A 26704-nucleotide genomic window follows, 5' to 3' on the forward strand; every position below is an offset into this window, starting at 1 on the left:
ACGGCCAGGCAGGTGGCCAACAGGGCACTGCCATGTCATGGCTGCTTCCCAGCTTCCTGTTTAGCTGCCTGACCCCTGGCTTGCCCACCAGTCTACCGGTTTACTGGGCAGTCCTGCTCAGAAAGTCCTGCTAGCTCTTTCCCCCACCTTACCTTACAAGAGAACCCTGTCTGAATTTGATAGTGCCAACAGTTTGACTGGTTTGTCAAACTCAAGTGTGACGGCTGGAGTCAAGGGGCTCATGCAGGGTAGGCCCTGCGGGCAGGAGCAGGGTACCAGCTCATCTGCAGTTTACACGGGCCGGGGCAGGCGGGGCGCGCGGCCTGGCTGCGGCACTCACCTGCGCATGCACTCCAGGGCCTGGGTGAAGACCTGCGGGGCCATGCCATGCTCGTGCTGCAGGATCAGGCACTGCTCCAGCGTCACCGACATGGCTGTACGGTCCTTAGCGCTCTTGCAGCTGGTGAACCGGACCCCATTAAGGCGACGGCAGATCTGCCAACAGAAACATGGGCTGTGCTTAGGAGGCGAGGCTCCACAGAAAGGCAGCACCCTTCACACACAGGAAAGGCTCCCAACCAGCCCAGCAAGGGCAGGGACAGAAACTCAACACCCAGGCCTGGCCAGATGCTCCAATTTTGTTCCCCAACTCCATGCCCTGCCAGAGCTGGCAATAGAAACCAAGTCACTTACAGACACCAGCCCTTTTGGGGGCCTGCTGCCTGGAGGCCTGCCATCATCCCTGCCATCCCCCGTGTGGCCTGTCTTCTCCCACAGGACACTCTTTTGCAGTCTGCTGTCCCCTTTCAAACCATGCCTGGGCCCTCTTATCACATTCAGCCCTTCACTGCTGATCCCTCAGGGAAAGAGGGTGGCAAATATGACCCACTGGGGAAGCCAGAGCCACTCTCAGGATGCCCACAGTCCTGGGCCAAGTCTCTAGGTATCCCTGGAAGGTAGGGAACAGACCTACTATCTCTACTCTTCTCTTTCACCTGCACAGATAGGAGCAACTCAGAATTTGCACTGTCCTTTGGCCACCTCCTGACCACCAGCCCCACAGGCCTCCTCCCGCCATCCTTTCCCGGTCGCAGAGTTAATGCCAGCACACTTCCCTCCTCACAACTGAATGGCTCACAGAGCGGGGGCAGGGCAGCAGTGAAACCCACTCACAGGGTAGGTGGCAGGGCAGTCCTCTTCCGGACTGGGAAAAGGCCACCTGAGTGCACCTCCTCTCCCCACGGGGAGATTTCAGGGCATTTTCCCTGCACCACTAGATACAATCCTAGGCACACAGTCACCAAATCCAGTAAGCTCTGAAACAAGATAATTTTTTCTTGTAAATCTGTGGCAATCTCATTTGGCAGCACAACCAGACCTGAGCTGATATAAGACTACTTGCAATCTTTACTTATCCCATTTTATGTAAATATTCATACTTTTCAGTGTGGCAATAATATGAGCTTGGTTGCAGAGTGCTGTCTCAGGCTCCCCCGGGGATGTTAGGTCCTGTATGTATACCATGGTACACATATGTGATGTGCGCCATATTACTTACATAAGTAAACACCAACTGTGTACCACAGTACTTTCTAAAATCTGAAAACCTGTGCATTCCAAAACATCTGGCCACAGGGGCTTCAGATAAAGGACTATGCACCTTATCAGATACTGCACTATGACACCAAGGCTGGTATTTAATGAAACATCATCCAAGTGATATGATGGTGGGCTCCGGGTATCTGTTGTATGCCAGAAAAACATCAGTGTCTCATCAACTCCTGAAGATGGCACAACACCTGCTTGTCAGGCCAGCAAAGCCAAAGAGCATGCCAGTCACTACCAGGATCATCACTAGACACGAACATGGTACAATGCTAAGAACCTCATCTAGGGAAAGGCAAAACAAAAGAATGTTCAGGCAAGACAATCAGAAGGAGAATGGGCTTCTTCTGAGAACAGACCAACAGAAAGAAAGAAAGAAAAAAACAACAGGCCCTAAGCAGATAAGCAGACCCTAAACTAATGGAGACTAAATTAATCAAATTTGTAAAGTTGTAACTGACAAAGCAAGAGTGAACTTGGTATGTGCACTAAATTCTATGGGCTGTAGAGTTCATGACCCAAACACATGACAGAAGCTGGAACTATAGGTTTCAAAAAGCTTTAAATTCACAGATGCTGCATCCAGAGCTAACGTGAGGTTCTGGAAGGCAGGCAGGGATGGCCAGTGATGCATCCTTGCCCAAGAGGGCACTGCAGTGCCAGGCTCCCATCCCAGAGGGACACCAGCCACTTCTGGTGCACTGCTGGGTCTCCCCATCCATGAGATATGGGCTTAGACTTGACTAAAGATATTCCAGCTATTCAGCCAAGGACCCTTTATTCATACACACAAACAAAAAAAAGTGTAAGAGCCTGAAAAGGAGAGCAGCTCTGGTCAAACTGGGGATGGGAGGACTCAGTACCTGAGTGGCTGGCACTGCTGCCCCACAACCCCTTATCCCCAGGGGATGCCTGGGGTTCGGTGCACAACGTGAGAACCCGTGCAGCTGAAGGTCTCTGAGAGCCTTGCACCTCTACACTCATGCTTGTTACCCTGAGGCCTCTACTGGGAACAAGAAATACAGGACTTGATGGACTGCTTTTCTGTTCTGGTGACAGGGGATGGTCAGTTGTCCCTATACTTAATGATTTTTCTATTATATGGCAATAGACAGGTAGAACCACAGTTTCCAAACAAGATATGCAAGAGGTCTCTGCACCGCTCGTCTGTAAACTGCCTGTGTGTGTATTCTAAGGAGAATGAATCAGTGAATGCATGTCCCCCACCACTGTTCGGACACCTAGCTGTGTCACGCTCTGCATTCTTTTTTTTTTTTTTTTTTTGAGATTAAGTAGTCTCACTCTATCACCCAGGCTGGAGTGCAGTAGCGTGATTTCGGCTCACTGCAACCTCTGCCTCCCAGGTTCAAGCAATTCTACCTCAGCCTCCCGAGTGGCTGGGATTACAGGCATGCGCCACCACACCTGGCTAATTTTTGTTATTTTTAGTAGAGATGGGGTTTCACCATGTTGGCCAGGCTGGTCTCAAACTCCTGACCTCAGGTGACTCACCTGCCTCGGCCTCCCAAAGTGCTGGGATTACAGGCGTGAGCCACCGAGCCCGGCCACCCTCTGTATTCTTCGTGTCCTGTGGGAAAGGCTTGCTCTTCACACAAAATCTCTTAACGTACTTAGGTAAGAGGCTGTCACAGCCTGGCTAGGGGTGTTTAGCAACCCCCCAGGAAAAATAAAAGTAGAGAGCCCCCTCTGCCCTGCTGCAGAGACCCCCGTGGCCAGTGTGTGCCCTGCCCTACACCCCACTTGCTGGGCCTGGCCTGAGCAAGCAATGCCAGATGAGGCCCCAAAACCAAGAGGATACCTGAAAAATGAGGCCTGAGAAACCTGCTGAACTTCCTGTCACCTTGTGCTTCAAAATGTGTTCTGTTATAATGAAAAGATTTAGAGGGCAGCCGGGCCCAGAGAGGGGAGACCTGCAGATTGATCCACCCCATGCTTCCCACAAGGATAAAGTCTGACCAACTGAGGCACTCAAAAGATGGAGGGGAATGTTCACTCTTTAAAGCTGAATTCAACAAAACGGTATCAGCAACCACAACTGTTAACAAACCCAGAATGTGGAGCACGTTCAAAAAGTGCGGCTTCATGAAGGCTGGCTTGAACACAGGACTAATAACCAACCCGAAGTGGCGGCCATGCACCATGAGCAGCTGAGACTGTCCACTGCTGTGGAAGAGACTCGAGGCTGAGAGAAGCACCTTCCTGACAAGACGGAGAGGCACACTTCAGAGCGAGCTGCTCAGGGAAGCTGTGGAGGGCTGGACCCTCTGCTGCTCGAGCTCTGTGATGAGGCGTGGTGGCTGAGGTGTGGTGGGCAGTGCAGTGCCACCTCCCTCCTGGGCTCACCATCCCTCTCCTCAGGCCCAGGCAGGGAGCGGGAATGCCACTGGGGCCACATGTGCCCAAGTCCCAGTGCTGGGCAGGTTATGCTGCTGTGGAGAAGAATTAACCTCACCCCTCATCAAGGGTGAATGAATGACCAGCTATGAAATTGCTCTGATACCCAGGCTCAGAGCAGTGGCTTGGAATTCCACAAGTAAACTTAGGAGAAAATATGAGCAGGGTAAGTGCTTGGGAAAATGAGGAGATCAGAAGCACAATGGACGATAAAGATGGTTTAAAGAGACCTGAAAGGTCACATGGCCTCCTTCTGACCCTACTAAATGATGCAGTAGACAGTGGTTTTCAGCTGGTATCGATCGCCAGGCTTCTGAGGGTGACAACTGTCATCAGCCTGGCTAGTAAATGCCCCAAGAGATGGACTGTGTTAAGCTTATCAGAATTCAGGCAGCCCCAAAGGAATGGACTCTGTGAACTGTTCAGTCTCTTCCAGAGCTTCAGAACGTACTCAGTGACTCCCTCCTCTCCCAGTATGGAGAGCTCTGCTCTCCTGCTGAGATTCTACTTTGTAATGTTTCTGTCATGACGTTCGGCTGTGGGCACTGCAATAGCCTTTTCCTCTCTATAACCAGTACCTCAGCAGCTTGCCAGAGAATGTCGACGTTCTTATTCTTCCGGGCATGCACGTTCTGACCCAGAAACCGCAGCAGCTCTGGCAGGCACGTCTGACTGCGAGACCGAGGCAGGCCTGGAAGAGAAAAGGAGTCCATGGGAGTGGGTGCCGCACCCAGGAACTCCCCCGGCAGAGGGAGCCCACCCAAGTGAGCTGCTGTGGCACACAGTGGTAAAACGATGAGTTCCCAGTTGAAGAAGGGATGGAGGTGTTTGGGGATAGGACACGGCTGCTGGTGTGGTGAACACTTCATTTCTTTTACTGCCACCTTCAAGGGACATTTCCTTCATCTCCCTTCAGTTCTTCTGAAGGGCTGGGAATGGCCACCGCATCACCTACAGGACTCCTTGTAAATACCCATGCCTCCCGCACCCCTCCCAGATGAGGGAGTTAGGAGGGAGTGACAGGGAACCAGCTGGTCGTCAAAATTTCCCGAGGGTGGAAGAAACTGGGGCAGTGGGTCTGGGCCATTGAGCAGGCCTGGAAACCTTGGGAGGGATCAGGAAAGCGCAGCCTCCTCCAGGGGGCCCTTGGCCCATGCCAAGAGAACACATCTCTGCAGGACCCAGGGAGGCCCCTGCTCCCACATCTGGCAGTCTCCAGGCCCTTCCAGGACCCCTTGGGCCTGAAGATCCATCAGGTCACCTTACCAAGAAACCCCAGACAAAACTGAGGAAAAATCAACCACTCCCGGAAAGGTACTCTGGGATTTTCAAACACTGGGATTATCAAAGACAAAGAGAAGAGCCTCAAGGTCATGGCTAAGGAAAACAGCCACAGCACCGGAATCCCCGAAGCCAAACCAAGTACATGGCAGCATTTGGGATCTAACTGCACACCTGGTTTCCACCACACAGCCTCACCCTGGTATACACAGGTCCTGTGCTAATTACTTCACGTTGCTGCTGAGTGCTCCACACCACGCCGGTCAGGGGACAGGGCAGAGACAGAAAGATGGAAAGCTGGCATCAGCTGCGATGGAAGCTGTGGGAGCCCAGAGGAGGGGAGCTTAGCCGGGTCAGGATATTTGCCCTCCGGCGTAGACAGCACCATCTCACCTCCCAAGATGCACTTTGGCTTCTCGCTGGCTGCCCCTGCAGCCCCTACTTTAATGAATACCTGTCCACTGAGGAACCATGCAAAGTTTGGGGGTATTCAGCTGGTGGGCTCCATCTCCTCAGCCTCAGAGACCAGCCATCCTTCTGAGGGGAGAGGTACCTGGGCCACATCTGCCCCAGCTTCCTGGGTCATGGTCCAGTCGGCTGGTTCCTGCCTGCGTGGTCCAGCCTGGCTGCTCTGCTTCTGGAGGCCTTGCCCATCCTGGGCCTTCACTGTCTATTGTAACGGCTCCCCGAGCCCTAGAGACTGCCTGCCCTCTAAGGCGCTAGGCACAAATTCCCACTTCCTACTTACTGCAGCCGCTCACCACTCCCACTCCTCCAGGCCTCAGCGCATGCCCCCTACTCCCTCCCTGCTCACCTTCGTGGCTCCTTGGCTGGCCCTGCCTGTGGGCCCATCCTTTCCCCTACAGCAGTCAGAAGACGCTGCCTGGGCTTGGCCCAGTTCCCGGGGAGACTTGCCCTCCATGCCTCAGTTTCCTCATCTGCCAAGTGGGTGTGAAACCGGTGCCCATTTCCCAGGGCTGCTGTGGGCATCAAATTAGAGAATCCACACAACGTGGGTAGTAGGGGGCCCAGCTTGTGGCGAGTGTGTGACAAATCTGCTGTTTGAACTCCAATCCCTGCTAAAGAGCATGAGGACACCTTCTTAACAGCTCTGACGTCCACGGCACTGATGGCCTTCAGCTGCCAAGTCCTCACAGGACCTTGACTTCATGCTATGTTTACCACCCTGGCTGTGGCACGCAGGGACCACCTGGGGAGTTTCTGAAACCCTAATGCTCAGGCCCTGCCCACCACACTCTGGGGTGGGGCCCAGGCATCTGTATTTTTCCAGGCTCTCTGGCTCCAACTGCATCTGTGCCAGTCACCTCCACTCCCCTCAAGGCCCCGGTTCTGTGCTCACTTCTCTCATGTTGAGTAGGACAAGAACACCTGTTTTACTGGGGAGACTGAGGCTGCCCAACCTGAGCATATTTCCTCCATTCGTGTCCCTACCTTCTCTCCTCCCTCCTTCCCTCCCTGCAAGGACACCCTCCACCTGCCCACTCCAGGGCCTGGTCTGTGACTCTGGCATCCTCTTGCATCTTCCAGCCCTGTGTGTTCTCCTTCCCTCGGACCTTTGAGCACTCCCATGGCCCCTGCAGCTCCAGGGTGTGCCCCACCTGCCCACAGCCCCATCCCTCAAGTTGCTGACAGTCTTTGGGACAAAGTGGTCCATTCCAAGGCAGCACCATTTCATCACCCCTTGATCCCTGGCCCAGCCCTCACCACAGTGAGACTGTCTGGGAGAGATCACCAGCAGCTCCTTGTCCACACATCCAGAGGCCAGCAGCGCCCCACACCCTCCTGGCTCCTGCCTTCTTCCTGCTAGACTGTGATGCTCTCTCTGGCCTTCTGTTGAGTCCCTTCTTCCTCGCTGTCCCCCACAGCAGGGGCCCCTCCAGATGCTGTTCCAGCCCCTTCTCGTCTTGCCACTCAGTGGCCTCAACCACGAAAGGGCTCCGCTCTGTGGCTCCACATCGGCACTCCCCACAGGTCATTTGCCCATGTCATCAGCTCAGCTGGGGCCAGTGCTGCACTCGCCGTCCCCTGTAGACCTGTGCCTCTCTCATCGGCGGGACGGCCCCTGCTGTTGCCGGCACCTGCTGTTGCCAGCAACTCCAGCGTCCTTGCCCAGCGCCAGGTCTGTCAGCTCTCCCAGCAGACACAGCCCTCACCTCCCCAGCGCCAGCTGCACGTGGCCGCTGAGGAGCGCATCCTCAGCCCAAACCCTCCTAATGCCTTGTCCCTCTCTCCACGCTCACTGTCACTACCAGGCTGGAGTCAGAGTGAAACAACATCTCATCTGAAGTGTCACAGCCTCACTCTGGCCATCAGCGGCTTGCCTCCCCTCTTCCAATCCAACCACACACTCTTGCTAGATGAACCTGTGAAGAGGCGGCTTTTTTCCCACTGCTTCCCTGCTGAACACCACTGAAGCCATGACTTCTTGGCCCAGCCCGGGAGTGTTCTGCATCACTCTCTCCTAGCAGGACAGCTTCAGCCACAATCCAAGCACATGGGCTTCAGAGCCAGGCACCCCTTTCTTCACCTGGACATGGATCCTATCACCGACCCATAGGGCTGTTGTGGATTCAGCGTGGAAATATATGTAGAGCCCAGCCCAGTGCCTGGCACATCCATGACCTGTGAAGGTTCACCAGCAGTACTGTTTGACTATCTCTAAACTCTAAGGTCTACCGTACCGTCCAACAGGATGCAGATGAAGCCTGCCCAATTCGAAGCCCAGCCTATGTGGGTTCCCTCTTTGGAAACCCCCATCAGAGGACACTAGTGTAACACAGAGGGGATGATACCTTCTGCCGCATGGCACCACCTAGTGGCTGTGGCAGCGCCTGCACAGAGAGGCCGGCACTCTGGGACCAGCTTTCCCTCCAAGGCAGGGTCCACTCCTCATTCGCCATCGGATCCTCTAGCACTTTACACACAGCAGATCCTCAGGGAATATTCACTGGGTTGAATTCAACAGGGAATTCTCGTAGGCAGTGCTGTGTAGCTCTCGGTTCCTCCCTGAGTTCTGTGGCTGCAGAGCCCTAGCTGCAGCATCTTCACTGGAGGGCACGCAGAGAGATGACTGTCACCATCTCCACTGCCTCCAGGAGATGCCGAGATGGGGCCATCTTGCTCCCAAACACCCAGCAATGTTGGCCCCGCGTCTTCCTCTCTAAGCACCACAAAGGGAGGTGAGTGGGCTGCTCACCTGGCCGAGGGTGGGTCCTGCCTCTGTGATTCCCCCAAGTCCTACCAGCAGGTGCACAATGCATGCCACCAAACACATCGAGTGTCACTGACTACGACAGCATGGGAAGGAGCCATGTCACATAGGCTAGTAGAGAATTGACGGCAAAGAGATGAATGAGGGCCGCAGCCAAGGGAAGCTTCTCTCTCTCTCTCTCTCTCTCTCTCTGCGTGTGTGTGTTTAGGGAGAGAAGGAACAGTGCACACACATGCACAGGCATGCACTCACAGAGGCAGGGCAAGCCAGAGCTCAGACATCTAAACTGATAAAAAGACGAGTAAGTGAAACCTACCATGACTGAAGAAATACTTACAATCCTCAGGCAAAACTTCCTTAAACTGCTCAAAGTAGGAATTTAACCGCACCAAACTCTCCACGTTGATGACTTCTTGTAAAGATGTATCGCCAAACCTTGGGAGGTTATAGGGGATGCCATTAGTTGGCTAATGTCACTTTCTTCTAACACGAACACAACTGCATGGAAGCTAACTCTGCTGATTCTCTCAAACATTTACTATGCATATCTAAATTCTAAGCCACTCTCCTTCTTCCGAGCATAAAGGCATTTCTACAGTGTTGCTGATCAGTTTAAATGCATTCCATTGGCAGGAATCATGTATCACTGTTACAGGCGTGCCTGAGAGATGACCAGAACATGATGTGGTACAGATCCTGTGCAGCACAGGAACCCCCCTCACAGCCGTTTGGCTCAGAGTCCCTGGTCTCCTCCCATCTGAGGCACTTAGGAGGGGGGACGGCAGTGAGGTATGGCTGAGAGGTGAGGGTGCAGCCCTGTACTCCAATCTGAAGTCAATCTCTGTGTGCAGAATGAACAGGCCTGACTGCCAGCCCCTCCGGGACGGACATGAAGCCCTTGCCCTTTCCTCATCATCCAGGTTCACCCTGATCACACTCCGTGTGCTACAAGGAGCATGTGCCAACTGCCTAAGAAACAAAGCTGTAAAATGCCACCTGCAAGGAAGGCACAAGGTGGTCATTAGAAAATGCAGGCTTTGAAGTCCAGGTCCTGGGCCCCAGTGCAGTCTCACACGTCCCTGCTGAGGGGCCTTCTGAGCATCAGCTTCTTTGCGGCCCTAGAGCATCCCTCAGAGGGCAGGACTCCCTCCTACGGGTCCCAGCCCATCCACCCCTGGTGTCCACAATGGCTTTTTCTCTAGGCGCCTGCTCCCTTGGGGGCCATCCCTGACCCTGGGCCTGTGGCCTCCCCTCTGAGGGCTCTTCCCTCAGCTTATAAACAAGCCCAGCTCACCAGTGACCTCAGGGCCAATAAAGAAACAAAGCCAAGAACCTGCCCTTCGCAAGTCCTCTCTGTCCTCAGTGTTGCATCCTCCACCCTCCCCTCTATTCAATGTACCTGGCCCTGGCTCAGCCCTCTCTAGAAACTGCTCCTGCAAGTCTGTGGGACCCGCAGCTACTAGATGCAGGCACCATCATTCTCCCTCCCCTGGGCCACCTCCCTGCTGGGGCTCCAGTGAGGCTGCACCTCTCCTTGACATAGGCGCCTCCAGCTCTGCTCACACCTTTGGGGCTTTGCTTCCTGGGCTGGTGCCCTCAGTCCAAACCCAGCTCACCACCTGCCTCTGGACACAACTCTCCTGCCAGTTCATGAGCTTAGTGGGTGGGTCTGTCTGGTGTACTCCCCTCCCACTCAGCCCCAGCCCCAGTCCCACTGAAGACCAAACCCTTCCCCTGACCACTTAAACAGTTCCCCAGCCTACCCCTCTGCAGAACACCAACACTCCCCCGGCCCTGATCCAGGTTCCCACCTCCAGCCTGGACTCCTCCCAGCAGCCTCCTCCTCACACTTGTCCCCTTCATCTCCTCCTGGCACATGCTAGCGAAATGACCTACTTAAAATGTAAATCTGATTGTGTCCTGCCCCACTGAGAGTTCTTCAGTATCTCCCAGCAATGATACCATATTTCCTAAGTTGGTGTGACCCTACACCTAGGCGTCAATGGACATCACCCACTGGGGTTGGACATCAGAAGGCCCAGCAGGAACATGGCATATGGTTCTGGAAACCAAATTTCCTTCAAAGTAAGTACTTGAAGATCTCTGTTTAGACTAATCTACACACATCACATGAAGATAAATGACAACACAGGAATCATTCTCATGCACTAGTGGAAGGCCAGTATAGGGTACATATACCCAATCTACCCTATCTTCTCACACACGTGTGCACACAGGCACACGTGCACACACAACTCCCCTCTGCAGTGTGGCAAGTGACCCTGGAGGGCAGTTTACAAGGTGTAAGCCTTTAGGTTCAGGCATGAGTCTCAGCCTGGCACACAGAGCCTGTCTACCCCTACCTGCCAATCCCTGCCTGGAACCTGGTGCCCGTGAACTCCATGCTGTTACTCCTCGCCAGGCCTTTCTTCAGTCTTCTTAATCTGACACGTCTCCCCTCCACCTCATCATCCAACTCCTATTCACAATTCAAAGCCCCATCCCCTGCAACTCCAAGAAGCCTTTACAGACCCCCTTAGACCTTGCTGGGTGCCCTACTCGGGATCCCACAATGCCCTGTATCTGTTTTCATCATTGCATCCATGTCTCTCTCTCCCACCAGCTGAGTCCCTGAGGACAGAGACCACCTCTGGGTCACTCTGTGTCCCTAGCACCAAAGGCAGTGAGGTGCACGGCCATGATGAAAATGTTGGCCAAAGGAAGGAAGGATGACAAAGTCTGTCCAGCACTTGGAGCCTGAAGAGGGGTAAGTACATTTTCTGCTTCATCTCCAGGGCCACCGCACCCCCGCAGCCCCGAGGGGCCGACACGCACCTCTCGGCCAGTGTCTGCTGCTCATTGATGCCCACGTTGAAGAGGACAGGCTGCACTCGCAGCAGCATGCCACTCTGGATCTCCCGGGGCAGGGCGTCAAACAGTGGGCCTGGCAGAGGGACCCGCACGTTAAACCCGTCGCTGGAGAAAGGTGGAGAGAGGGAGAGCAGTGTGAGTCCAGAGGACCACCGAGCAGGCCGCAGTGCCCGGGCTGGCCCTCTGGCTTAGTGATGGCCAAACTGCCAACCACAGACCTTTAAGGGAGTGGCACTAACCTAGGGGGCTGTAATCAGAGCATTTAACAAAATGAAATAGGATAAAAAAATTCAGAAGAGTACCTTCCCTGAGATAAACAAAAATGAAAACTGCTCTGGCTCAGAGAATTTTAAACCAACACTCTACCGATTTCCTGTGATGACGGGCAGCATGTCTGCGGAGGCACTGGAAGTGGCCTGAGTGACTTTGAAGGTCACGTTCCTCAAGTCCATGATCCCAAGGCTCATGTCCTCCAGCATTGCCAGCTCCTCCCCTGGACATGAGAGAGGGGCAGGGCTGTCAGGCAGAGGGCGCTGCTACTCTCCCCAGTCTCAGCAGAAGGCAGCCAAGCTCAAGCCTGGCTGTGACAGGAGGGGTGCAGGTGTGGCTCTGGTGGAGGGGGAGTCTCTGAACCCCTTCCCCTTCAGCTCACTCCTCTGTGAGTCAACAATGCCTCTGAAATCCCACAGCCACATCAAAACATGCATCTGGTGGAAACACGCGCCATCCTTTCCCACTTTTTCTTGGGCAAGCATAGGATAGTAGGGAGGGAAACAAATACATAAACTCAGAAAGCAAAGCCAGCTCTTGAAACACAAAATGAGAGATGCTAAAGCAGCTTTGCTGTGGCCAGACCCTCCCATTACACAGGGCTTGATATCTATTCGAGGTCCTCAATTTCCAACTATTAACAAATGCTTTCTGTCACCTTCTCAGAAGGAACAAATAATAAACAAGAGTAGGAAGAAGAGAGCCTTTTTGGAGGGCAATTTGGAAATATCTATTAAATTTAAAAATATTCCTACCCTCTGACCCAGCAACTCTCCTTCCAGTCATTCAGTAGCTGCAGAAACAGGCCCACAAGTGCCTCATGCACAGATGTCACTGCTGCACTGGTGTTTCAGGAGCAACCCGAAGTCCAACAGGAAGTTACTGGTTAAGTAATTAGCATCCATCCTCAACCAGCAACAACAAACCAAGGTGTGTGTGTGTGTAACTGCCAGGTCTGCCATTTGGTCCGCTGTTATATATTTTGGATTTATTTCAATCAGCACGCATTACTAGTATAGTGAGAAAAGTGCCTAGCAAGAAAGGATGGAAACCACACACACAAGTGGGGCTCCCGATCCTGGCCCGGGCGCCTCACCGTAGGTGCTCAGCAGGCTCTCAAACTGGGCCAGCAGCCCGATGGTGTAGAGCTGGCGCAGGAAACCATCGTCATGCAGGCAGTTCCTCAGCTTAATGATGAAGCCGCAGATGAGGGCAGTCAGCTGTGGGAGCATGGTGTGAAGCGGTTCAGGGTGAGGTACCTGCTCACCAAATGGCAGTCAGATCATGCCCAGCCCCCCACCGCCCCCTTCCTCTGCTGCCACTGTTCAAAGGGGCTTCAGTGGCACCTCCTGTCCCTTGAAAAGCCCAGGTGGGGCATGCCCTGGCCATGGGAAGACGCCCAGCAGTGGGCTTGCTATTCCTGCCGCTCACAAAGTGGGTTTGGTTTTGGCTTGGCTTCTGACCTGACCTATACCTGGCGTTATTCCTAGGCTGGAACTTCTGGAAGCCCATAATTAATTACTCACAGGGAAAGGGTCTATCTACTCATAGAGCCATGCCACCCCTGGCTGGAAACTGAGTTAGCCCCAGCAAAAAACAGAAGTGAGAGACAACATGGTCACTCAAAGTTTCCTCAGTGGGAGATTTTCTATGGGATGAAACAGGACTTTCCAGGATGGGTGAGGGAACCTGTAGAGAACCAGCCCAACCCCAAATCACTGTTCATTTTACTAATTTGATTACTGGCAACTATTAAACTTGTTACATTCATTTCAAGGCTTCACTTCTCTCAACAATAAGAGTCCTGCAAAAAGCTGCAGAGCTAAGGCACCTACTGTTATACGAGCAATGTTTGCACTGACAGCAAATACCTGTGTTGCCATCACTCAACTCCCGTGCAGTAAAAAAAAAAAAAAAAAGGCAGCAAAGAAGCCTGTGCCACCCATGCCCTCACTATCTTCTGGGTGCAGAATCGGCAGACTCTGCAGGTGCCAGTTCCTTGGGAGAAGCAAGCATGGGCTGCCAAGGTAGTTCTCCTGACTGTGTTGAAATGTAGACCTCTCTATTAGATAACCTTTAAAGCAACCACCAGGAGGAAATATGGCCATCTGGAGTTTTTTACAAGTGAAGTGAGTGGGAAGGGCTTCCTAAGCCTGTCTTTTCTGAGCTGAAAGGTGCCCGTGGCCTCCCTCGGGGTGCTCCCGAGGCCTACCGTCTGGCAGAAGACCACGTCACGGCGGTATTGCAGGCTCAGGTAGGTGGCTATGGTGGGCGCGCTGTCCTGCATAAGCAGGAATACCATGGCCTTCTTGGCCTTGTCACTCATCATGGCCACGCAGTCGGTGAGAGTGGTCAGCAGCGGGTAAAGGGCCTCACTCCATTCACCTGGGGCACAAGCGAAGGGGTCATCACGAGAGAGAGAGATTTTAAGAATTAGGTTCTGGCAATTTAACAAGTCATCTGGCCCCTAACCACTGCAGTCCTCCCACTCCCCCACCTCCACCTCATCTTCCAGGTCTGTCTGGAACCAACCCAGTCTCTAGCCCTCTAGCCCCAGCTCTTTCCAGCAACCTCAAACACCAGTTCTACTCTGTTACCTCCAACACATGCCTGGTCTCCTGAACCTGTTGGGGACCCTAGACAGAAATACTCAAGACAATGCCTTCGGAGGAAAACAACAAAAAAGCTTCTGCAAGTCATGACGAGGCCAGAAAATGCTGTCCGCAGAGGCCCATCTCCTTCCACGGCACTGTAGCACCTCCACCCGGAGAGGAAGGACACCCAGAAACGTTCTCTGTGATCTCCCTTCTCTTGACCTGGGTATGAAGTCACGTCAGAGACTCCTCTGCCCTTGCCAAGCCTTGTGTGCAACTGTGTTCAATTCTTATCCCTGCACACCTGGAGGAGGACTATTCCCCACAGTTCCTGAGTTTTCAGCCCTCAGAACGGCCCCACCTTGCACTCACTTCCTTCCCCACCCCCACCTTCCTCCCCCAGTACTATTTCTAGCTTAGTTTTCTTTTAGGAATATAGGGAAACTTTGACCCTGTACCAAAACAAATTTTTAAAAATAGAACCTCAAGGGAGAAAAACAGGGTGAAAGATATTTTGGGTTTTGATTCTTTTTTTCCTTCCTATTTAGAAGACATTTAAAAGAGAAGACAGGCCCTCATTAAGGTTATATTTGTAACAGGTGACTAAGACCAGAAATAAGCATTTGACTATCACCACTTGGTGAATCCACCACACCAAACATGGTGAGAAGTCATGGAGTGAAGCCCAGGCAGTACACGCCCCTTAGGGTGAGGGTTCAAGCCACAGAATGCACCAGGCCATGTCCCGGCATGGCACTCAGGGAAGGCCATGGGCTGTGGGAGCTGTGCGGCTGCCAGAGGGTAAACTCTGTCTTAGATAAACAGAATCTCAGAGACCGAGAGAAGGGCAGCTTGGCCCTGTTCTCTCAAGCTGGATGGTTAGCACTTCACTGAGAAACCAACCTAAAGAAATACTGAAACATGCAAAAGAATTCCCTACACTCAGTGTTTGGTTAATGCAAGTGTTTAAGTATATGTAGCAGCTCAAAAGTTGGAGGTGGCCTAATTGTACATGCAGGCACGCTGTTTGTGACAGGATTTGTATCTGTAATGGAAAAAGCAGGCTTAAATTTAGCAAGTCCACAGCAGAGAGGTCTTAGCAAATGAATCACGGTGACGAAGAACACTGAACTGAGAGGTGGAAAATGAGGAGTCCCAGCCCCGGCCACTGCTGAGCAGAGGTGACCACAGGCAAGGCCCTCGACCCCTCAGCCATGTGGGTCCTTTTTTATAAAATGAGTAAGAGGCACTAAATAATGTTCGAGTCTCTTTCCTCCACTAAAGTTCTCAGAGACCATGTTTTTGTTTCTTTGAAGAATTCTGTTGAATGTATGCCAATTATATGAAGTGCCTATCAAAAATGTCAAAGGCAAACAGGTTTTTCTAGCCAAACCATTTGGGGAAAGGCAGGCAGTCATTAAGACTATCCTTCTCTAAGAAGTACATGCTCTTAAAGCAAATGTTGCCAATTTTACTTTGCTCTTCTAGCTATCATGCATATCATGAAAATCATGATTATTTTAATCTGAAAATGATCAAAATATACAACTGGTCTTACTTGACTAAGCAAGCTCTCTCCATACAACTTTTTCACTTTGCCTATATCTCTTTAAACTAAATTCCTATGAGAATGATTGCTTCGCTACATTAGGAAAAAAATGAAAAAAAAATTGTAGTACAGGAAGAATGGCTAAAACGCACTAAGATGTTTGTCCTGGAAAAGAGGAGATATGGAACTTGGTAGAAGGTAAGTGTGGTTATCTACCCAGAGAAGGGCTCAGACATGTCTGGAACAATTTTTTAAAAGTTCAACCAAAATGAGTTTCTTGGGCAGTAACATGATTTCTACCCAGGATGTAGTGAAGTAAAGGCACCTGGGTCACTGGGATCGGTGAAGGGTTTATACTCTGCTTCCTTCACTGAGAAAGCCTTGTTATGAAAAACAATCAGCTCAGTGAAACAACGTCCTGAGTGACGTCGCTGACCCACGTTTTTGTAGAAACCTCCTTATCTAGTTTCTAACCTGTAATGTTCGCAGACCGGTAGTGAATTCATGGGCCATACTAATTTAGATAACTTTGAAGAGCACTTTCAAATCCGTACTTTGCTTCTGCATTTTCCCCTCATTAGTAGGGGAGGGAGAAAGGGAGAGTGTGTGTGCCTTTGTAAGTGTGTATGTTTTAGTCCACATTAAATGCAGTTCTCCAGGAAAAGCCAAAAGAACTCGTTGCAGGGACCACTTTAGTCCATCAGCATCAACTGTGAAAAAGCCATCAGTGCTTCTGGAAATGTCCCAGCTGACACACAACAAGGAGGGCTCTACAGGCCAGGCATTGTCTGTGTGCTGCCCGGGGACCCATTAAACTTCCCATTAGTTCTGCAACCCTCAGGAGCCCAGAATTGAGAAGACCCCCTGAGCTTCTGTGGGGGCAGATGCACATGCCACCAGCCCTCTCCTGGCCCTAACTGCTGGGTATGGCCCCAGGCTTGAGCACCACTGAGGCTCAGGCAACAGTCAGCTCGGTCTGAAGGCACTGGCCTGCCGTGGAGGTCAGCTGAGGCATGGGCCCGGGGAGGCAATGGAGGAGGACACCAAGGTCAACTGTTTGTACATCTACCAAAGGCCTCAGTAACCTTGAGGGTCCAAGGGGGTGGGGCCCAAGGCCTGCTCAAAGCGACACTGACTTTTGGGGAAAGAGAAACTGTGAAGGCGCTGAAAGCAAACTGGGAGAGTATGAGGTGTCCAATCAGATCAGCCCACCGATGAGCTAACTTCTAAGAGCATCCTGGGGTTGCTGCCAGGAGCTGCCACACTATGCTGACTCATGGGGCTGTATGGGTGGACAGGCTTCACTAGCAATGCACAGGAATAGCTTGTTAGCCTGGTAAATCCCACAGTCATGGACTCACTACATTCTAGACATCAACAAAGTATCCTGCTGTCTTACATTTATAACCAGTCAGAAATATGCAAGCAATAGACTGACCATGCAGCTGATTTTTGGAATGTAAGAAAAAGAACATCAAATCATATTATTTGGGGGACTTATGCTCAAAACCACAAGCCATACCCAGGAAACTCAATACGAACTAGATCAGGGGTTAGCACGCATTTTCTGTAAAAAGCTAGACAGTAAATATTTTGGGCTTTGAAGGCCACAGGTTCTCTGCTGCCACGAACTCTGGCACTGCTGCGCAAAAGCAGCTGTAGACAATACATGAACAAGTGGGCAAGGTTGGTTTCCAACAAAACATTATTTATAAGAGCAGGCTGTGGACAAGACTTAGCTCGGAGCTGAACCAACCCAGGGGTTCTTCAGGTTCTTGCCAACCCCTGAACTAGAACCATAAACATTGGTTTCTACATGCAAAGGCAGCAAAGAGATTACATTTCTGGTACTAACTCCAACTGAGGCCCACAGCAATGTCTGCTAAGAATTCTAAAACTGCACCCAGAAAGTCCAGATGTGTACCTCCCTACCTCAGGTCACCCACTTCCAGAAGCCCAACGTGCTCATCTGAAAAGACTTTAGAACGTAAGAGTAAAACAAATACATGTGGTAGTCTGCCTCAGGCCACAATTTCCTCAGCCCAAGTGGTCTCTCATCAAACCTGCGAAAAGTGTTTTATGCCTCACAACGAAGGAGGTCCTGGAATACTTTCCCAACTCTCGGATCATAAGGCAATCTTTTGCAATTTAGCTACAAAATGCTACCTGAGTATTAATTAAAAGGGCATCAGCAGGAGCCTTGAACGGAAACCACGTACCTGGGCTGGACTCTTCAGGAGGGGGACTGCAATCTGCACAGAAATGGAGGGCGACATGGATGATTAAGGAGCAGCACACAGTTCAAACCAAGCAACTCAATCTCAGAGCAGCTGCGTCAGCAGCTTGCAGTAAGGCGGCTAACAAACAGAGAAGAGGTCTGGGTGCCTGGCTGCCTCTTCCCCAAGAAGGCTCACGAAAGTAGTCCGGCTGCTCTGAGGCAGCCAAGCCCTCTCAGTGGTAAACAATGACAGATTCCCCAGCTTAAACATTCATGTTGCCAATACTTCAACATAAAATGCTCTTCGGGATGTGCGATCTTGCTTATTACAATGTGATAAATGCCACAGAAAAAGGCACCCACATAAATCACATTGTAGTGGCAGAGCCCCGCGTTGGCTTGCGGCATCTGGAAGCAAACTTGTAAGGAGAGAGATTGACCAGCACACGGAGTGTTCCCTGGTCAGACCCACTGCTCTGATTTCACCGGGGAAGCCTGGGCTCAGGATCAACTGCTGAGATCCAAAGTGTTAAGATCCGGGAATGAAACCAGTATACCAAAAAAAAACTCTATGCCAATCTCCCAAATTTAAAACAAATGTTAAGTTTTGTGATTTAGGGGTAGTCTCCAATTAGAATGTCCCTTCAGGTCCTCAAAGAATACCAATTTTGATTCCATTTCACCTATGCTAAGTCACACTGGGATGTACTTACTTCAATTTCATATTTCCCTTAAAAACTAAAATTTCTCATTAACTGGGTGCACCATCTAAGAGAAAACAAGTTTGAAAAGGAATCATGTTTATGTTAATTTATGTCTGAGCTTTTCAGTTCAAAGAATGTCTTCAGGATGTGGAAATGAGGTGGTCTCAGATCCCCAAAAACAGCCAGAACCAACTTTATGGGGATTTTACAACCTAGGTTGTAAAGAAGGGGCAAAGGATCCTTCCTCTCTAATCGTCTTTGAAAGTGACTTTTCAAACTGGCAAAGGGGAAAGAGAACACAAAGGCATCTGTAAGTTCAAGAGTTCGACCTCTTCGTTAACCCAGATGCCCTGAGACCATGTTGCTAACAAAGACAGAAACCCACAGTGATATAGAACTGTGGCTCTTACATATTGATCTGCTAATCAGGTTATGTGAGGCCTTGAAAAAATACAGATTTTTGCCTCCCCATAACCCCTCTTCTAGGATTCTGAGCTTATGAATGAGGAAGGTCTAGGAGCCTGTTTTATGAGCTTCTGTGGTGATCCCAAACAGCTGGGTTGGGACCATTCCTGTGAAGGCATCAGGGATTAAACCCAATTTGCTAAATTCATCTTTCAATCAAATGGGAGAAAAAGGGGGTACTTCTCTGGTACTCCTGGAATAACGGCTTGTAACTTGTCTTAGGTCATGGAGTTGAGAATAGATGACCACTCTGGACTTCCTCTCTATACACATGCAAATTCCAGGACATAATCTCAGGGGTACAAGAAACTGGGTGTACCCATAGACCCCAGACTAAGAAAAACTTGGTCTGAGCGTCTCTTTGGATATGAGGAGAGCGACAGAGTGTACAGGAGGAAGGCGGTGGAAGCCACCAAATCCTGGTGGGGCAATAGTGGTGCACCTTGGCAGGCGGGGGTGGAGGGGCGTGGGAGACTTTTGAATAGATGAGAAGAAGGGAAGTTTGAGGAGCCTCTGTGGTTTTGGCTGGCAGGGACTTGTCAGTGGGTCCCCCACAAAGCCTTGGCCCTGGGTGACCCTCACCTGCCAGACAGGGCTCTCTGATCAGGGCAGGGCAGCTCTGAGGCAGGGCAGCTCCCTGGTGAAAAATAAAAACCAAAGACCTAGGACAGGGTAGAGAACTGGAATGAAAACTGATGATGCCTTTCAGAGCAGTACAGAGTTATTCGCATATAATAAATATGTTGGTGTGAACATACCTGCTCATTAAGCCAAAACAATGGCTCCAGTAACTTGGAATGGTATAAAAAGTCATGACAGAGCCTTGCCATGGCACTGTGGACAAGACTCACCAAAATAAATAGCTCACAGACTGGTTCTTTCTGATCCTCCTACTTACACTGAGGACTGAACAGCTTCCTGGCTGTGCTAAAGATGTTTAAATTAAGGACCATCCACAGATAATTTGGTGGCATATGGTTTCATACATCTGAGTACTGATCAGCAGAGTTAGACTCTCTCAAATGTAAGCTTCACATTCCCATTATTACAACAGCTGATTTTTATGGCACACGCAAGTCAAACCCTAAATAGCACACATAAATGCTCATTTAAGTAACTTTAAAACTGAATAAAAATGTATCTATATTTAAACAATACAGGATGTGCCTAGAAAAAAAAATGACACTTAAGTTAGGGATATAATCCCATCTGAGGAAATAAACTAGCTCCCACATTTAAAACAGCCAATAAATTACTCTTTTCATTATCTGTAGAAAAATTTAAAATCACAAACAAGATAAAGTAAAAAGAAATAAACAATGAACTTTCAGAAAATTTTAAAAAGGAACATGATTTACATAAAAAAGAGAACATGAATAAAGACAAAATAGTTCCATGAACCAATCACAGGTGTAGGGAAGTGAAACTATAATCCCCCATAGATGGAGAGATGGGTGACGTGGTAACTGTTGAGACAGAGGCTCAAGTGAGACAGTGCCCTGGAACAGACTGCAGGCAGAGTAAAGAGGCAAAGGGCATCTTACAACCCAAAGGGGGATTTGCCAAGAGGCTCTGACCAAGAAGCACACTTACACCTTGAATGGAAGTTCTCCAATTCAGAATTTAAAAGCCCTCATCACATGAAGCTTAATCCCAGCACATCTGGGCCTTACCTACTATGGCTTAAAGCTCCCACAGGAGAACAAAAAGGAGGCAGAAGCTAGGTCTGAGGGCAAGTCTCAGCTGCCTAGCTTGTAACTCTCTGGCTCTTACAGGAAAAGGCGGAGATATCTCGGTTGGAGGGACTGTTTCCCAGCTTTAAGGCCATCTGCAGGACAGTGTCCTGGTATGCTGTGTCTCTGCAGACAGGAGACTGTTCTGAAGCATGCTGCTTCATGCCAGTGTCCTACCCTGAAGGGTCCTGCCAAACCACCTGACTCAGACCACCAAAAGCCCAGGAACAGGGTCCCACTCTCTGTGTTACCACGTCCCAAGGCAACACACCTCTGCTGCATAAGAGAGTGCCCAGCCAATGCCAACCAGCTTTTAGACATGTCCACTGGACCTGCCAATATCTCTGATCCAGCTGTGTCCCTGCACAATTCCCCTTTCCCCTTTCATTCTACCAATTCCCAGTGCCATAGATAATCACATCAGAAAGGCATCTGCATCCTGGCCTCCTTCAGGTTCTCAGATTGCTTTACAAACCTGAAAAGCCCAGAAGCCCAACCCTTACAGCCATGGTGGTGTATCCCAAGAGGACCCTGAGATTCTGACTGGCAGAGATGCAGAATCACACATGGGCTCCAGTTACATGGAAAGGCAACCGGAGACTCCAATCTCACTGCCTGCTGCTCCATGCACTGGGACGCCCCCGCTCCACCTGGCAGCCCTCCCTGCAGTCTGCGTGGGGGAGGAGGGCATGGAGTCAGAGACACAGACAAACGGAAGCAGCACAAGGTGAAGTGGAGGCAGCATATGGGAAGCATGGATGCATACGCACGTGTGGTCAGATGAGGATGGCATGCAGCGGAGGGCATGGTAGAGGGGCATGGTGAGGAGGTGACATCACAGAAGGGGTCTTCTGGTCTGATCCAGTAGGCGTGGCTGTCCGGGTTACCTTTCTTGCTGGTGCAGCTGCCTGCACAGGGGAAGACGTCCTCACAGCCCTCGCCATGCAGCCGCTCCTTCTGCAGCAGCTTGTCCACACGCTGAATGATGCACTCTAGGCTCTTGTCCACGTTCAGCCACACTTTCTCCTTCCAAATCAAAGGGGCCCATGTGGGTCAGCTCTCCCAAACAGAAACACAAACACCACAAACCAAATCGCCCTCCACTGATCCCCTGTCCTAGGCTTCCACACTTGTTAAAATACCTCAAAGTTTAGAAACATAAAGATGATTCCTAATTCCCCATTAAAGTTGCATTTGCTTTTCAATGATGAATCGATGTCCTGCGGCCATTGTTTTTAGAGTTTGGGAGATGTTTGCTAGTAACTCTTCTGGAGGCCAGGTGGCCCTCCAGTGCTGCCTGAAGGGACACAGGGCACTGTCTCATCTCCTCCTCTTGCCACTGCAGACTTCCTACAACCATCACACACAGACAAGATGGAGGCCTCCTTTTGATAGAAGGGAACAGAAATTTGGATGGGGAGGTGGGGAGGAGGTGAGGGAGGTCTGGGAGTGATTTGCAGAAACACACACAGTGTATAGGATGGTACTTTGCTGCTGATTAATAGTTCAGTGCTTGTAGAACAATGCCTCTAAGCAGCAGTCTCAACGGCAAAAACAAGTTGTACAATGTGTCACTCCCTCAAGAAACACAGATCCTGCTCCCAGGGCCAATTCTCTGAGGAACAATAATGTGATGTAATGTCAGGGCGGCAGCTCCAAAATCCACACCTACTTGCCCCAGCACCAGACCTCCCACATCCCCAAATACACATAGCCCTGGAAAATCTAACAGCAAACAGAGCACCGAGGAAGTAGGAGAGGCCTGACTGGTCTCAAGCATCCCAGGGCCATAGACGGCACAGGCGGCAGGGGAAGGAGAGACCTCCAACACGGGAGGAAAACCCACCTCTCTTCCTCTTCATCCAGGTCTGAGGCTGGCCCAGCCCCCAGCACAGCCCTACCCCTATCTGGAAACAAGGGTTTGAAAATAGTCTGCCTCCCTGCATCAGGAGCCAAGGAGCCAAGGAGCCATCCAGGAAGGAAACCTGGAGCTTGTTCACAGCAGTCGAACCTTGAGGCACTTCAAAGGGGCAGAGACTGGCAACAGGCTTTGTGGTTTTCAGCCCAAGTTCAGCGTGGGATGACAGCCACAGCAGCAGACTCACCCACTCCTCCTCGTGCCAGTCCACCTGCAGGGAAGATCGGCTGTTTCTTCCTGTCCACCGGGCCATGAGGGTATCCTGGTCATTTCTAAGCATCACCTGCTCCTCCTCAGTCGAAGTGGGAGAGGCCTTGGAGGCAATGTAGTCAGGCCGTGCAGCGTTCAGCCCATGGATGGAGTTGGCCAGGAGCTTGCAGTCGCAGACTGTGACCAGCTGCCGTGTCTGCAGGTGCACACAAACCAAGGCTGCTGAGCCCAGGCCAGGGGCTGGGGAGGCCCCTGCCTTATCTCAGAAACGGAGAATGGGCTTAAAGCCCAGCACTGCACCCCTCTGCCTTTCTCCAGAGTGCAAAGCAACTGAAGGGCTACATCCCTCAAGACGTCTGAGTACAAAGACTGCCATGTGGCCCACTTGGGCTGAATCTTAACAAGAATTTCCCACCAAGGAAGAGGAGAAGGGCGTGAGAAATCTCTGACATTCTCTGATGCCTGCCTGCCTCTGACCTGTGATTGCTAGGGGAGGGGCCTGCAGAGAGAGCCCACTGCCCCAGCCTTGATAGACTTCCTGGTCTGTCCTCCACCTTCCAGGGAACAAGTGTCCAGGGGTCAGGCCTTACTTTGGTTCAATTGTGGAAGTCTTATCTTTTGTTCCTCAGCATCTAATGCCTCAAGTTCTGGGTTCTGGGTAGCTGGCCTCCTGCCACAACATGTCTGGGTTTTGGAGAATTCTGCAGGCAACACGGGTTCTGTGGTTCATAATGTTACTGCTGACAACTACACCTTTCTTTTCCAGGGGATCTAATCCCCACCTCACACTCTATGCTGTGTGAACACCTGTGAAGGATATAACACATTCTGATCAGGAACAGCAGCTCAACAGCACAGTGTGAGTGCGGAGGTATAGTCAGAATCTGTGTGTGTATGAGAGCGTGTTTGTGCACTGAGAGAGAGACCGAGTAATGGGAAAAAGTATCATCCATCAAAAGGGTCTGATAATAGCCACTTCCTCAGTAGTGATTAATACTTACATATTTTAAAACCAGGATCAAGTTATGGCTAAGTAGAAGCTGGTTTACTGACTATACGTAAGCCAATAAAATTATATTCTTCTTATCTTATGTCTGTTTAATAGCTCAGTTTCTGTTTTCAAATTCAACTAAAATAGAAATGTGGCCAAAAAAAAAAAAAAAGTGCTGGTTAGGCTGTTACTGAGAAAGAAGTGGAACTGTATCAGCCTCAACAAAATGAGCCCCATGGACTTGCTGAAGGGCACATGTGCCTGAAGCTGCACCTAAGACTCATGAGCCCTGGGCTCTGCCCTTGGTCTGTCCAGCTCTGCGGACAAATCACAAAACCTCCCTGGGCCTTTGTGGGAAATGGACCTAAGGCAGACCTTCAAAGTCATCCCAATGTCACGCTCTTTGTGGACCATCTTAGGCACACCTGGGCTGCCCAGTGGCTTCCAGAAACCTAAGGAAACTCCCCAGCCCATATGTAGCAGGGCACCCCTCCTACCTTGTCTGCCAAGATGGCGAGTGTCCTCTCAAGGCCAGTGGCAGACCTGTCCTTGGCTGCCCTTGACAGCCGCTCTGCGTAGTAACTAACTTGGGTTTTCAGGGTGTTGATCTGGGCGATGATCTCCTTGGCTCTGACGACGTCCTGTGGTATGTAGATTATGGACTGGCAGCCAGATGATGTACTGGAAAGGATAAGAACGGATTCTAAGGGATTCTCCAGAATCTGAAGAGGATGACAGCATCATTCCAACCCCAGCCACAACTGACCCTAAGATGAAGCATTCTGTGACTCAGGGATGTTCTCCCAGGCTACTCTAGTTGTTGATAAGCAAAGTATATCTTAGGAGATTCTTCCTGTCTGTATGGCAGAAGCTTGAAATATTAAACTATGACTCAGTCTTTTATCTGTATTTGCATGTATCTGTATTTTTACTTGTGTATGTAAATGTGTGAACAGGTATCGAACAATCATATCCCATAATCACCCAAATGATCGTAATCTTTCACCTCACAACCTCATCTATTAACTTATAAGCAGTACTTAAGTGGAGACATGGAGGCCATTTACAGAAGAAGGGGTCAGGTTATCACAGTGTAGCAGAGACTGCAGTGGGTGTTGGACTTTGTCTCCAAACAACCAAAACCTATTTTTTCTTTTGGCCAATCAGGAATTCAAGCTCCCTGTGAACACACCCACAGTCGTCCTTCCTCTCATGTCTGACCCCAGCAAGTCCCTAGAAAATGGGGCTTCCTTTCCCTTTCCTTCGCTCCAGGAGTTCCCTACTTTGAAAAATAATATTTCATCAAATGAAGAAAAAGTGGAGAACATGCCAAGCCACAGGCAAAGCCGGACTCCTCAGTGGCTTTGAAACCCTGGCTCTCCCTCCTTCCCACCTCTTTGCCACCAAGCAGCGTGTTTGTCTAGGGATCTGATGCCAAGCCTATAGCCCAGCCCCTCCCAGCACAATCAGGAGGCTCTGAAGGACCAATTTCACGTCCTCCCGCTGTGGGGGCCTGGCCAGTGTGTTGGGTCCAACTAAATGGTGATGATAAATTGCATGTCTCTTAGCCTGGATCCCAATCAATCCAATATTTTAAATTTATTTTTCAGACCATCTGAGGAAGCTGAAGAAAGTAGGAAGAAGTACAAGCCACCAATGCAGAGGTCTCCTCCTAAAATTTGAAATTGTGAGCTCTGGGTAGAATGGGTGTCCCTTCGCTCATGGGATGAGGGGTCCTGACTGGTCCCTAAAGGGCTACCCTTTGAATTCTGGGGAAGAGAGAGAAAGAGGGGGAGCGAGAGCACCTCTCACCATATCCTCCATCACTTCCCCTGGAGATGACAGTCACCTTGGTCAGGGCTGAGAATCTTCCCCATTGGCCCCTTCCCAGGGAAGTCCCAAAGTAATTCATCAAGAAACCACCACTACCCCTTCCCTTGCTGGATTATGCGGCAAACATGCAAAAACCGAAAACCAAAGCACCCCAGAAAGAAACACCACCACCACAAGCCCACACGCCACAGTAAAAAACAATGGATGTGCCAGAAGCCCATGCAGCAGACCGCACTCAAGCTCACGGGGCACAACAGGAGTCATTCCACAGCACAATGTGCGCAGGACTACTTTCCAATCTGCAATCACTCTTCCAAATGAATAGCTCCCTTCTAAGACCATTTCATCTTAAAAAGACAATCTCAAAATAGGATTTTAAAAAATCAATTCAGCCAAGCATGGTGGCCTATAATCCTAGCACTTTGGTAGGCCAAGGTGGGTGGATTGCTTGAGCCCAGGAGTTCAAGACCAGCCTGGGCAACATCGTGAGACTCCATCTTTTAAAAAATTTTTAAAATTAGATAGGCATGGTGGCTTGTGCTTGTGGTTCTGGCTACTTAGGAGGCTGAGGCAGGAGGGACAACTGAGCCCAGGAGTTTGAGGCTGTAATGAGTTATGACAGTGCCAGTGCACTCCAGCCTGGGTGACAGAGCAAGACCCTGACTCTAAAAACGGTGAAAAAAAAAAAGGATTCTTCCCAGGCCCCCAATATTTAGAGTACATATCTAAAATGTGCTGTATGTAGATCTACTTCTGTGTAAGGAGGTGGCTGTGTACCCTTCAACAAATATATACCCTCTGCCCGGGCCAAGAGA

General features: G+C 50.5%; 1 protein-coding gene across 17 annotated transcripts in view; it reads right to left on the reverse strand.

Annotated features, from left to right (window-relative positions):
• The window catches only part of INPP4A (inositol polyphosphate-4-phosphatase type I A), a 150135-nt gene that overhangs the window by 17456 nt on the left and 105975 nt on the right, over window positions 1-26704 (reverse strand). For 7 of the 17 annotated variants that reach the window (XM_032178285.2, XM_032178283.2, XM_032178277.2 and 4 more), the window contains 11 exons: window positions 24554-24737; window positions 23043-23261; window positions 21708-21963; window positions 18037-18069; window positions 13887-14059; window positions 12771-12933; window positions 11771-11897; window positions 11369-11509; window positions 8871-8968; window positions 4599-4711; window positions 341-495 (listed from right to left, as the gene is read on the reverse strand). In XM_032178285.2, coding sequence (XP_032034176.1) covers window positions 341-495; window positions 4599-4711; window positions 8871-8968; window positions 11369-11509; window positions 11771-11897; window positions 12771-12933; window positions 13887-14059; window positions 18037-18069; window positions 21708-21963; window positions 23043-23261; window positions 24554-24737 — 1662 coding nt within the window. The remainder of the gene's footprint in view (window positions 1-340; window positions 496-4598; window positions 4712-8870; window positions 8969-11368; window positions 11510-11770; window positions 11898-12770; window positions 12934-13886; window positions 14060-18036; window positions 18070-21707; window positions 21964-23042; window positions 23262-24553; window positions 24738-26704) is intronic. The other 10 variants (XM_032178288.2, XM_032178286.2, XM_032178284.2 and 7 more) reach the window with 5 other exon arrangements.

Source organism: Hylobates moloch, unplaced genomic scaffold (genome assembly GCF_009828535.3).
Source record: "Hylobates moloch isolate HMO894 unplaced genomic scaffold, HMol_V3 SCAFFOLD_15, whole genome shotgun sequence".
Lineage (NCBI taxonomy): Eukaryota > Metazoa > Chordata > Mammalia > Primates > Hylobatidae > Hylobates > Hylobates moloch.